At 36.6% G+C, this 14457-nt stretch overlaps 1 protein-coding gene across 10 annotated transcripts in view; it reads right to left on the bottom strand.

Annotated features, from left to right (window-relative positions):
• LOC150097328 (MIF4G domain-containing protein) overlaps positions 1-14457 on the bottom strand; it is a 177923-nt gene that overhangs the window by 72208 nt on the left and 91258 nt on the right. For 9 of the 10 annotated variants that reach the window (XM_090406815.1, XM_090406821.1, XM_090406822.1 and 6 more), the window contains one exon: positions 8539-8644. In XM_090406815.1, coding sequence (XP_090262941.1) covers positions 8539-8644 — 106 coding nt within the window. Of the gene's footprint in view, positions 1-8538; positions 8645-14457 lie in introns of those variants that run through there. The other variant, XM_090406824.1, reaches the window with a different exon arrangement.

Raw genomic sequence — 14457 nt, 5'->3', positions numbered from 1 at the left:
ATTGAAATATAAAGCTGTGTACTATAAATGTCATATTGCATATAAATGTCATACTATAAATGTGTACTCAAATTTGAGATTTCGGAGTGATGGTTGACAGTAGACTGAAGTTTAGAGAACATATTGCAAATGTTGCAAAGACTGACATCAAAGTGTCGGTGTTGCGTGAATGTGCAAAGGAATTGTCAACCCCTCTTATTTGGATATTTAACTTAAGTTTGAACTCTGGTATGGTCCCTAGGGAGTGGAAGTTACACAAAGCGGTGGCTCTAAAACTGCAGTAGTTAATTACAGACCAATCACCATCTCAGGAGTAGTGGTAAGAGTATTGGAAAAGTTGGTTAAAGACAAAATTCAAGAATGGGTGGATTAGGATATGATACTCTATAGAGGCCAACATGGTTTTGTTAAAGGTAGATCTTGCCTTAGCAATCTATTAACTTTTCATAATACAATGACATCTGAGTTGGACAAAGGAACTGGCTACACGGTGGTACTTCTGGATTTTGCTAAGGCTTTTGACAGGATACCCCATGGAACACTGTTATGCAAATTGGAGCAGATGGGAATGGATACTAAATTGGTGATATGGATAGGAGAATGGCTCAGGGAGATATACCAGAAGATGGTGTATGGAGGAGCCGAGTACAGGATGAGGCAGGTGACCAGTGGTGTGCCTCAAGGCTCTGTGCTTGGGCCATTGTTGTTTAATTTGTATATAAATGATATAGGAAATGGCTTAAAGGGAGATATTCAGTTGTATGCTGATGATGCAAAGTTGGGTAGTGCAATAAAAAATCAAGCTGATGTTGAAAGTTTGCAGGATGATTTAAATAAGCTGGTAGAATGGGTAAAGGGTAATGGATGTCAGTTCAATGTGGAAAAGTATAAAGTTATGCATTTTGGGATTAAAAGATTACCAGCTGTGTACTACACTGATGGAACAGTACTCCAAGAGATTGATGAGGCTAGGGACTTAGGGGTGTTGGTAGACAGGGAGATGAATTTCAGGGGACACATTGCTAAGGTGTCCAAGATTGCACATAGGATTACTTGGTTGTTGAGGAACACACTGACATCCAGAGATAAATAGGTTATTATTCCCCTTTATAAAGCGCTGATACTTCCACATTTCGATTACTGTGCTCAGGTCTGGTCACCTGGATTCCTTGGAGATGAGGAGGCTGTGGAGAGGGTTCAGAGAAGAGTGACTAAGTTGGTGAGTGATGTAAAAAATGCTCCCTACATTGATAAATTGAGAGCTTGTGGATTGCAGAGGTTGGTTGATAGGCAGAGAAGAGGAGATATGATAGAAACATTTAAATTACTAAGAGGTTTTTATAGGATTGATGCAGGGGAAATGTTTCAGCTGTGTGATAGTGATGTTAGAACAAGAGGTCATCCCTGGAAGTTAAAGAAGAGGGTGGTTAACAAGGGTGTGAGAACAAGGTTTTTTGCCTGGAGGGTGGTGAATGAGTGGAATTCATTGCCTGACTTAGTTGTGAGCTCTTCGTCTGTAAATGAATTCAATAAGAGATATGACAGATATTGTTTTGTTAGTTTGGGTCTCCCGCAATGAATCTACTGACTCCATGGAGATACCCGTAATAATAATAACAAGAAGTACTCTAACATGTAGGGATAAGGAAGTGGTTGTGGCACTACATAAAGCACTGGTACAGACCACACTTAGACTATTGTGCTCTGACTTGGTCACTTGGTTTTCAATGTGATATGAAAACAGTGAAAATATTGAAAAGGGCCTAGAGATGAGTGACTAAGACAATTCAGGACTTTGGAATGCTATGAGAAGAGGTTGAAGAAATGTAGATTGCAGAGTTTGGAGGATAGGAGGAAAAGAGGTGATATGATAAAGATGTTTACATTAGCGAGAGAATTTTATAAGATTATAGAATTACAGAGGCGATTATAAAAAGAGTAGTAGGTGAGAAAGACTTAACACTCTTACTTAACTTCCAGAGGACATCCCTGGAAGTTAAGTAAGAGTATGGTGAAGAGGGGTGTGAGGAGTAGATTTTTTACATGGAGAACTGTCAGTGAATGGAACACATTACCAGAATATGTTGTTAATGCAAGGAGTGTTAAGGATTGTAAGATTTGGTATTATAAATATGTTGTCAGGCGAATGAATCTTCCACAATGAGTCTGCAAACTCCATGGAGGGTGTAATAATAATAGTAATAATAATAATAAAAATTCAGTTTGGCCACTAGTCCTATCCTAGTGGAGCTGGAGCAAGTCCAAGTAGCATGTTGGTATTACTTGGACTTGCCAGAGTTTGTAGAGGAGTTGGGTGAAATTATCTCTATATGTACAGTAAAGAATCCATTACAATATATTTCTGTCACTTCCAATTAACTAAAAACAACAACCATGAAAAGTCATGCAAAGAGAAAACGATTAAATATGGGTAAAAGCAAACCATTTCAAAGTCTTCCAGATTGATTTCACAAATATACATGGTCATAGCTCTAACCTTAATGTTCATTTCTACCTCACACTCTGTAAAACATACTTTACTAACAGAAACTCAAATTTCAGCTTCTACACACACTACTTACTTTAATTTTCCCAATTATACTACTCTTTTCATCTCAAACATGACATTTACCATGTTTGTTTAGTATATAGTTTTTAACTTAGAACTTTCTCTTTCTGATCAGGACTTTGGAATGCTATGAGAAGAGGTTGAAGAAATGTATTTTTGGTCAAATTTATTTGTTGTTTCTATTGCTCTCTCTTAGGTGACAATAACCATTCTGAAGTTTTTGATTTCCTCTCTTTAAATGTTGATTTTCTTCAGTCCAACTTTCTTAACAGCAAAGTAGTCTTCTGTTGAGATTTCAATGTTCATAACTCCAAATGGCTTTCCTTTTTCAACTGATTAGATCAGAGAAGTAGAGAGATGCTGAGACATATGCTGTAATCTATGATGTTATAATTATTCACATGCTTACAATAGATTATTAGATAATGCTAACCACTATCCAAACACACCAGATCTCTTTCTCACAAATGATCCTTCTAAGCATATGTTCAGTGGATAACCTAAGTGGATGTTCTCTAGGTAATTCAGACCACAATTTAGTACTGACTTCTTCCATGGAGAAACATTCATACATACAGCCATTCATCTGTGTGATGTCTTGGCATAATAAGAATGCCATGGATGATCTTTGTGACTCCTATGCCTAAATTCTTTTGTTTGGATTATTGTTTTCACTCTTATGATTCAAATGTTTGCATTGAATGCATCAATGAATGATTCTTATTACTATAGAAACATTTATTATTATTATTATTCAGGCCTCGATAGAGTCAAGAGACTCATTGTGAGAAGTCCTTCCTAAGAAACACAGTCTATCATACCACTCCTTGAACTCAATGACCTTTCTTGCTCTCACCACTCTATCAGGCAATGCATTCCACAGTTCCACCATCCTCCTCGCAAAGAAATCATTCCTTACCCTCTTGCTCACAGCTTCATTTCGTACTTTCCAGGGATGGCCCCTTGTTATCGCTTCGTCCCACTGCTCCACCAAGTGAAAGAACTCCCCAGTGTTCACCCTGTAACTGCCTCTCAACAGTTTAAAAGTCTCGATCATATCACCTCCCCTTCTATTCACCAAACTCGGTAGTCCACATTCCCTCAGTGAATCCTCATAATTAACATTGTACAGTCCTGAAACCATCTTTGTTATCTGCCTCTGCACCCTTTCCACAGTTAATTTATCCCCTTCAAATCCTCAGAACCAAATTTGAGAACAATAGTCTAAGTGTGGTCTGATCAGGGTGTTATACAAGGGAACAATAACCTTCTATCTCTGCAGATCAGCGTCCTTCTCAGTATTACAGCGATCCTCTGGGTTACCTTCACCACTTTTGCAATATGCCCTCTGAATTTCAGTTTTCTATTGATCATCACCCCCAGATCTCCCCTACTTCCTCCAGTGCATGTCTCCCTTACTTCCTCCAGTACTTCTCCTCCAATCGACGTATCCCAAACTTCAAGACTTTACATATTGCTGCATTAAATTGACACCCCAATTCATTTGTCCATCTGTCTAGCTTATTCAAATCCTCTTACAGGACTACCACATCTGCACTATTACTAATAATCCTTCCAAGCTTCACATCATTGCAAACAACTGAATATCCCCTTGCAATCCATTGACAATGTTATTGATATAAAGGTTAAACAATACAGGTCCATTACTGAGCCCTTTGGAACCCCACTTTAACCTTCTGCTTCCTTGATATTGCCCCACTGTACTCTCTGCATTCTGCTTTAAACTCTTATCCCTTATCTAAGCCTTGGTTCTCTAAGAAGTGTCTGAAGGATCTACAAGAGAAATTATTATTTATTATTACCCTAAGACCTCATGGAGTCAAAGACTCATCTGGGAGGTCTTTTTATCACACACACAGCTCATCATACCTTGTCTTGAACACATTCAAACTCCTTGCAGATACCACACTCTCAGGCAAGGCATTCCAATCATTTACAACTCGGCACGGAAAAACCTGCCTCTCACTCCCCTACTCACACCCTCTTTATACAGTTTCCAGGGATGACCTCTGGTTCTCCCCCGATCTCCCACTATTTTCTGTAGAACTTCTCCAGCATTGATCCTATAACAACCTCTTACCAACTTGTAGGTCTCTATCATATCTCCCCTCTTCCTCCTGTCCCCCAGACTCTGCAAATTACATCTTCTCAATCTTTCCTCATACTCAACATTCCAGAGGTCAGAAACTACCTTAGTCAGTCGCCTTTGGACCCTTTCCAACATCTCTTCATCCTTCTGAAAACCAGGTGACCAAATCTGGGCACAATAGTCCATGTGTGGCCTAACCAAAGCTTTATACGACAGAACAAGAATCTCCCTACTTCTACACGTCAGTGTCCTCTGCATCATTCCCAGAAGCCTTTGTGTTGACTTCACAATTTTGGCTATGTGTCCCCTAAATTTCAGATCCTTATCCACTATCACCCCCAGATCTCTTATTTCTTCCACCTATCACCGTTTTTTTTTCTTTTAATCTTTATACTAAAGCCTGAAAATCACTACCAGCAAACATATCAGCACATACATCATTGATTTTGGCTAAAAAAAATTTTGGCCAAAGAGCTAAAAGCAAAACTCACATTATATTCAAAAGGCAGTCATGCTTTCTGGTATCTTGCCAAAGCTGCTGGCTCTAGCATGTTCAACCATGCTACTTTCACCTTTTTTTTTTGCATTTAGTTAGTTTCATTGCATTATAACCCATATAAAAAGCCAATCACCTAGCTTCTTATTTTATCTTTCTTGTATAGATGATCTTGGTAAATATCCTCCTGCTATTCCTAAAATATTCAATGTATATTTTAGTTTTTTGCCAGAAAGAAACCAAAAGAATGTTTTCCAAAGTAAATACCAAACAGTCTTCTGATGGCATTTCTCCTAATTGTACCAATACTGAGAATTTTTTTTGTTCCAGAGCAGTGGTGTAGAACTGTGTTAACATCAGGGCAATTAGCTAAGGGTGCTCGTGTCAGTATATTTTACCAATTATTGAAAGTGTCACACTATAAAAGGTGTTTTAACTATGAATTTGCCAAGGGAACTAAAAACCTAACTATGTGTTTTCTCCAGAGTGACTTCTGTTCTCTGTTACCTTTTTATTCTCTCTTATTTCACTAGTATCTGTCCTGAAAACTGAAAATTAATGCATATTCAAACTATCACTAAAAAGCATGACAAAATCTTTGCCATCTAATTGCCACCCAATTTCAGTCACTTCATTTCTTTCTGGAGTAATGTAGAAAACCATTAACACTCAACTTCTATGTCCTAAAGCTTCCTAATTAAGAAATGATCATCAATATGGATTTTGCCACTGTCAATCAACAGGGGATCTTTGTATTTTACTTACTTTGCACAAATTACACAAAGAAATCTAGGTTGCTCTTGATTCTTATCAAAATATTAGGGATCTCACCTCCTCAATATTCAGAAAATTAAATTCTTTTTTTCTCAAGGTGCTACTTTATCTCTCAACAGCTACTAACTCTGTGAATTTGCCAAGGGCACTAAAAACCTGGCTGTGCTTCTCCTCCAGAGTTGACTCCTGTTCTCTGTTGCCTTTTTATTCTCTCTTATTTCACTGGTATTTCACAACATACAAATTACAAATTATTGCATACTGTTCTCATTTGAGACAGTGCCTCTAAGAGCTCTCTAAAAATACTTCACTTTCTTTCACACAGATGTTCAGTTTCAGCATTTTCAGTGCTCACTGTTCATCAGAATTGGCATCTGTTAAAACATATGCAAAAGCTATTCAAATCCCTTCACAGTATAACTCCATACCCATAGAACATTTTTCATTTTTATTTATTACTTCTATTACTGTTTTTGGAACAGCATTCTCTGTAATATTTCCTAAGTACAATCTAAAGGACTTTGACATTAATAAAGTTTTCTTTCTCTTAATCTTTCTGTGCATCGATGGTACTATATAGGTTGAATAACCTCTTGTGGATGGGATCACCATAAAAAAAGTCAGCATTCAACAAGAACTGAATCCCAATTTTTTATATCTGGAATGGTGTCATACAGTGACATTCTTCCAAACATGCAATGCTAGTGTTCGGCATAATGCAATTTGAGCTTACAGAAGTAAAACTTCTGTAAAATATTCTTATAAAAAATTAATCTGAAAAAGAGTAAGAAAATTATGCTAATAGGAGGGCAAGAAACATGTCAAAATTGGGATAGTTGGCAGGTATGCTGATATGGTGGATTTGGGAATGGGGGCAAAGGATTTAAAATAAGTTCATAAGGAACAGATAAATGCAGGTTTGCCAAGATGAAGTGCAAGAGTTTGTATGTACTTTGGAGTTCAAAACAATAAGATTAAACTAGGTATAAAAAATATTACTATGACAGAAGAGAGAGAGAGAGGAGAGTTGAAATTTAGGGCAAATATGGCAAAAATAACAAACATGAAGCAAAAAACTTCAGCAATGGTGCAAAAGACATTATTGATAATTATAACTAAAAAAATAGTTGTTACATTGCTTTACTGGCCTACTCAAATTTGATCACCTGGATTATTTTTTAATAAATCAACACCACACACACAAATGACTAAAACCTTTAGCACAAGCAGTGTGTGTGTGTGAGCAAAAGATTTAAAGGAAAGTCTGTCTATGTGTTTCTTGAGGATGGTAGAAGTACGAAGGGAGGAATGATCTAAATAAGATTCATGAATCTTAAATGTTTTTAGCTGTACTCACAGAAAAAAAGTTCATCAGTTTTTAACCAATCTACAGAGCCTTACAGATATCAAGAAAATAGGTATGGCAGAGAGTGAAGTTGTTAGGAGGGACATACTTACTAGATTAATTATTGGGAAGATTTTTCACAGGTGTAGAAGTAGAGAAGCAAACAAGAAGCCAATTCTCTTTTTCTATAAATTATATGAAGGTATGGTGAGTAAGCAAACCAGAAATAAGTCTATTCATATGGCTATGAGCGAATTTTATTATTCTCAATTTCTAGAATAATTAAAATGCAATCTACACAATGTTAACAAAAATTGGAGAAATTACTGGTCATTAAGTACAATTTGCAAAGCAAGTCTGCCGAAAATAAAGGTACATGCTCACTTCATAAGAGGCTGAGTCATTATTTCTCAAGGGAAGAAGATCTGATTTAGTTTTATTTTTTATTTTCTACTTTTTTTCTGTCAATATGCTATTAACTAGTAATGAAAAGTGAATACAATTACTTGTTTGGAAGCAATGATCTTTCAGCATGCAGAGAGAGAGATTCTTAAGGAGGATGTCTATAAACAAATCTCTCCTCCTCTTCTCATACCAATAACTCCAAACCTATATAAAGTGCTGCACAAGAAGTAACATTAGTGTATTAATGAGAGGAAGAACATGAAAGTAGTGATTTCATCAGAGGCATTATTGTTAGTGTCAAGAATTAGTGTATCACTAAAAGTGACAGGAAAGATTTGCTGGTGTATTAAGACTTACAGCAAACAGATGGCATTAGGACAAGCACTTTGTGAATCTATTTAGAATAGATGACTTTTATCACCGAGAACAAGGTAAGTCTTTAACTGACTTGATAAAATACCATGTTTGGTCTCTAGAACAGGACTCTCGAATTAGATAACCCTTAGTCCATCCATGGTAATATACAACTTTTCAATTAGAATATGAATGGAAAGCACATATGATGTATGAAAGCCAAAAAACATCTGCTTACCTTGGAGATATGACCAAATAAGCAGCAGCTAAAATTTGAGTGTATGGATGGCTGACTAATATTAATTCATTTTATAATTTTTTGTGGAAATGTGCAACTACTAAAACTGGAAGTAATAGCACACTAGATTAAACAGCATCTATCTAGCATAAGAAAGAAAATATTCCCAATGCCAACTCTATGTATGAAAATATGAGATAAATTATGAAAATTTCAAGTTATGCATAAGTTTTCAATAAAAACTTACTTGGAGGACGGTATATTTCCATGGTTGGCTTTGAAGATTTATGGGACATTCCTACTCGCCTGGCAAGCTTGGCAGTTTCTTGGCGACGAACCACATCATCTTTAAGCTATAAACCAAATATTATTTCATCATTATAGAGAAAAAAATTAAATATTTCTATTATAAACTAATAGATGATTTAGTTGCAAATCATATCTAAAGTATGAGATGATCAACATCCAACTTAAAAATAAACAGGATGCAAGCCTATGGTACATTGGTAGCAGTATTGCTGGGGGGTTAAGAGTTAGATAATCCAAATACTCTGTCCTGGACCAAACATGGAACGTTTTTCTGAAGCCACTTAACCCTGTGGAATTTGTGGTAAAAAAATTGCAGCTTAGGTGGCGTGTATCCGAGATATACATTCATTACTAGTATGTGCTGAAATGTGATAAAACTTAAAAAAATACATTGCAAATATAATACATGATGGTTTATTTATTTTCAGTTACAATCTAGAAATTATTCAACAAAGAAATATAAAGAATAAAAATTTTGCCAATTGCTGCAATGTAAACCAGCTAGATATAAGAGGTCTAAAAATGATTTCAATTCTGTTTTGTCTATTCATTTAGCACATCTTTCTCTTGAATATCGGTTCGAAACAGAATTGATGTATTTATTTGTATATAATAAGATCAGATCTAAAATATCATCTGTGATAAAGCAATTCCAAGTTTCAAGTTCTGTCTTGGCATTTTTTGCATTTGGCTGAACTAACTGAAGTTGACACAAAATATTCTGCAGCTGTCTTTTAATTTGTCATCTTAGTGGATTTTTCCTCCATTTTAATTCTTTTATCCTTTCCAAGAAAATACTCTTCATTCATGTCTAATTCATCTTCCACTTTCTTCACTAGAAATATCTTGTTCGGCATCTGAATCTTCTGAACGAACTTTCACATAATCATCATCTTCTAAATCACTTTCATCTTTGCATTCTATCATTCTCATCATCAGACTCGAGTAACATTCGCTGAATCTCTTCGACATATGATGGATTATCCAATCGATATATTTTTCCAGTCATTTTCAACGGTAAATAAAAATAAATAAATAAAATAAACCAATACTATACTGACATAGGAGTTTGTGTCATCTCTCAGATACAATTTACTATCAAATATCACACACCTTTACATAACACGTGTTAAACTAAACTAACAGCATAAACAGTGCGGAATATCACTCATAATATACACATGCACAGCTAGTCATGACCTCCAAGCTATATACTGGATATGTGTAAGAATATTTATATTAAACAATTTGTTTGTATCTGTCAGATCAGTCATGACCTCTACAGGGTCAAGGCATGGTTAAATTTTGATGATGAAATTCATTAACTATCTGAAGATATTAGTGGCTAGATGCGTGGAAGTTTCTGTTAAGGGGGGAGGGATATATGTGGAATTACAGGGCTGGTAAGTATGACAAACTAAGGAGATTGCTTGGAGTAGTGCCAACTGCTCCAAGCAATCTCCTTAGTTTGAGTAGAACTGCAAGGCCTGGATGTTTAAAGTGCATGGGAGGCAGTAAAGGAGTGTTCGAGGGAAGTAATAGCAGACTGTATACCTAGAGTCAGAAGGATAAATCAAGTGGGAGTTAAATGGATGAATGTCATCATTAAGCAGAAGCTACAAAAAAAGAAAATTTATGGAGGGAGTTCAGAGAGAAAGGTGACCAGCAGGTGCATGAGGAGTACAAAGTACAGGCCAGAAGGGTGACCAATATGGTAAGAAAGGCAAAATCAGAGTATGAGAGGAAATTAGCAGTACATGCCAAAGATAATCTTAAAAAATTCTTTCAATATGTTGCAAGAAAAAGGAAGAGTGTTTATGGCAGAATAATTTCAATGAATACCAATGGTAGGGAGGTCAATGAATCAGATGAAACAGTTGAATTACTAAGTGAACTCTTTGCAAGAGTATATTATCCATGCAGATGATGTTGTAGTAACAAGAGAGACAAGGAATTATATGGAGACAGAGGTAAATGAACTGAAGGTGCATTGGATATTATAGAACCTTGATTTGAATACAGCTATGGGATTAGATAGTATACCAGCTCGAAATTTATGAGATGGTGCCATGGAATTGGTCTTTGCCCACATATTGTTTAATTTAAGTCTCAGTTCTGGATTGGTTCCAAGGGGGCAAAAAGAGGAGAAAATAGTTCCACTGCATAAAGAAGGTACCAAGACTGGGGTAGAAAATTACTGACCAATCAGAATCTCGGGAATTGTGCTAAAGATATTTGAGAAAAAATTGGTTACGTGCAAATCCAGGGGATGGACAGACAGACAGGACAGGATACTATATGTGGGGGGGGGGGAGGCAACATCCTTAGGTGACTATTATTTCATTTTTACATGAACGATATAGGAAATGATCTGAGAGGAGCAATTCAGTTGTTTGCTGATGATGTGCAAAATTGAGTAGAGCAGACTGCAGTATGGGCAAAGGAGAACAGATATCAGTTCAGTGTGACAAAGTGTAGCGTTATGCATTTTGGGGTGAAAAGGTTGCCAGCTGTGTACTATATTGATGGAACCATACTCCAGGATATTGCTGATGCTAGGGATTTGAGGATGCTAGTGGATAAGGAGTTGAAGTTTAGAGGCATATTGCAAAAGTAGCTAAAACGACTCATTGGATTAGTTGGTTGATGAGAGAGAGAGAGAGACAGAAATAAGATCTGTGCACAATCTTATCACCTGGGTTTTTTGGGTATGAGGAGGAGAGGATCCAGAAGTGAGTGACCAAGATGGTGGCTGGTCTATGGAATGCACCTTATGAGGATAGGTTGAAGATTTATGGCTTACAGAAATTGGTCGACAGGCAGAAAAGGGGTGATATGATTGAGACATACAAATTACTGAGGGGTTTAAATAAAATTAATACAGAGGAAAATTTTCAGAACAGGTCTAGTAGTAGCGTGAGAACTAGGGGCTATCCTTGGAAAATGAGCACGAGTGCAGTTAGCAGAGGTGAGGACTAGATTTTTTTTTTCCCTTGGAGAATGGTGAATGGGTGGAATGGATGTGCCAGAATCTGTTGTGGGTATCTTGACTGTGAAGGAGTCAAAGCAAAGCGTGATAGATATTGTGCAAATGTTGGATAGTGCCTGCAATAATGTTTGGGCTACCTTCAGTCTAAGAACTCCATAGAGTTGCCCATGTAATAACAATATTCATAAACATACATGGCTGCAATGAAATTTGAATCAACCTACTGGTTGGAGAAGAGAGGGGATTATTTTGCTTTTTTTTTTTTTTTCAAGTATCAACCCAAAATACAAGAAGTCTCAATACCTGTAAGGTAAAGTAGCATGTATGGACAAATGATTAGAGAGAAGTTGGAAGTTTATTTTCCACTTGATTAGACTATAATGAATTTAGTTTAATCCTTTATCCAAGTGTAAGCAAACAAAGTTTGCGCCTAAAGTATCTTCAGGACTGAGGCAACTCGTAGTAAAGGTGGACCAAGCTCTCATCACTCCTTGTCTCAGTATCTCCCATAATGCAAAGCACATTTCCTTGCAGACATGTATAATGCTATGCATTAACGGAAGGGCCACTACCCAGACTGGTTTCGACCTTTATTGAGGTCTCATCAGTGGGAGCCAGACACAGAAGTGGTGAAACTAAGGCAGAAGCAATGGAGAGGTCATATTTACTTATACGAGTTGCCAAAAGGTGTACCACCTTATTATTAAATTACTCTGGATTTAGAGAAAGATTGGAAGTTTATTTTCCACTTGGTTAGACTATAATAAATTTAGTTTAATCCTTTATCCAAGTGTAAGCAAACAAACTCGTTACTATGAGTTGCCTCAGTCCTGAAGATACTTCAGGTGCAAACTTTGTTTATTTACACTTGGATAAGTTATACTGGGAGGAGTTATACTGGAGGAAGTAGGGAGACAAGAGATCTGGGGTTGATGATTCATAGAAACTTGAAATTTAGGGGACATATTGCAAAGGTGGTAAAGGTAACACAGAGGATTGCTGCAATAATGAGAAGGACACTGACCTACAGAGATAAAACAGTTATCATTCCGTTGTATAAGACTCTGATCAGACCACACTTGGACTATTGTTCTCAGATTTGGTCCTCAGGATTTGAAGGGGATAAATTAACTGTGGAAAGGATACAAAGGCGGATAACAAAGATGGTTTCAGGACTGTACAATGATAGTTATGAGGATCGGCTGAGGGAATGTGGACTGTAGAGTTCGGTAGATAGAAGAAGGAGAGGTGATATGATTGAGACTTTTATACTGTTGAGAGGTTGTTACAGGGTTGACACTGGAGAGTTCTTTCGCTTGGTTGAAGCGGGAAGGAGTGATGACAAGAGGCCATCCCTGAAAGTTACGAAAGGAAACTGTGAGCAAGAGGGTGAGGAGTGGTTTCTTTGCATGGGGGTGGTTGAACCATGGAATGCATTGCTGATGGAGTGGTGAGAGCGAGAAAGGTCAATGAGTGGTATGATAGACTTTGTGTTTCTTAGGGGGGGGCTCCCCTCGATGAGTCTTGATAGACTTTGTTTCTCTTAGGAAGGACCTCCCACGATGAGTCTTTTGACTCCATGGAGGCCTGAATAATAATAATAATAATAATAATAATAATAAAGGATTATTATTATTTGTCACACCTCCAAGGAATCCGAAGATTCATTGCAGGAGGACACCTATTGTACAATTCTCCATCTCCACCACTACACCAATCCTCTACTACTAATCATCTACATCAGTGCCATTTACTACTCACCACCACCACAGCTAGTATTTTTTTGTCTGTAAATTGCGTGTGTTCTGAAGGGCTGATTTGTCTGTATGCCGGATGAAAAACCCGAGTTTCCGGGAGGAAAAACCTTGCTACCTCCGTATGAGAATGGCTAACTCACCTTCGATCGAAAAAGTCCATATAAAAATTCCTCCCATCATGATGAGAATCGAACTTAGGCCTTTTCCAATCGAATGGCGATTAAACTAAATTTATCATATGATTAGAGAGACGAAAGGAATCTCGTGTTTCTTAAAGAGTTGGGGATGTATGCAAAGGGGAAAATAGTATGAGCAAGAATGCTGTTCCAAAAAAGCTGTTCATATATAGTAAATCTGAATAATTCAAATATGTTGGGAGGAGATTTTATTATTGTTATTTATTATTATCAGTGGCGGCTCATGGCTTGAAATTGTAGGGATGCTGCAACTTTCGAATATTCGAATATACATACACACTGTAAGTACAGTGTGTACGTGTTTGGATAAAATATCAAAATTATGGTAAAAAGTTTTAAAAAAATTAAACAGAAAAAATATTGTTTATTATCGATAAAATTATACAGTTTAGTATAATTCAAAATTTATTAAAAATAAAATATATTCTTCTTGTTTTGCTTCATGAAAAAATATTGTTTATTATTGATAAAATTATACAGTTTAGTATAATTCAAAATTACTTAAAAATTACTATAACAAATGTTATGTCTTTAATTGTAATGTCCAAATATTTAAAGAGATGGAGTAAGCACTATGAACACTCTACTACTGGCGCAAACTGCATATAAACAACAGTAAAACTGCACGATGGACAGTGACGCATTACGCTAATAGCTCGCATCTCACTATGACGTGCATATGCTTGTGCACGTAGCAATATGACACTGTAGAAAACACAGTGCCACTAATGTCCTTCGCCCTCCTAAGTGCTACAAGATGGATTTTTATTATTTTCTGTACAAAATAAGAGAATTGTATAGGATTGTTGATGATAAAATTAAATATTACAGGCAAATTATTAAATATAATTTATAAATATATTTATATATCGAGAAAAATTGGGGGTGCTGCAGTTGCACAGTGCCTATGTATG

Source organism: Typopeltis vanoorti, chromosome 17 (assembly GCF_054136105.1).
Source record: "Typopeltis vanoorti isolate ZY-2024b chromosome 17, IOZ_Tvanoo_1.0, whole genome shotgun sequence".
Lineage (NCBI taxonomy): Eukaryota > Metazoa > Arthropoda > Arachnida > Uropygi > Thelyphonidae > Typopeltis > Typopeltis vanoorti.
The sequence above is the reverse complement of the archived record's forward strand: the minus strand, read 5'-3'. Positions and strand labels throughout refer to the sequence as shown.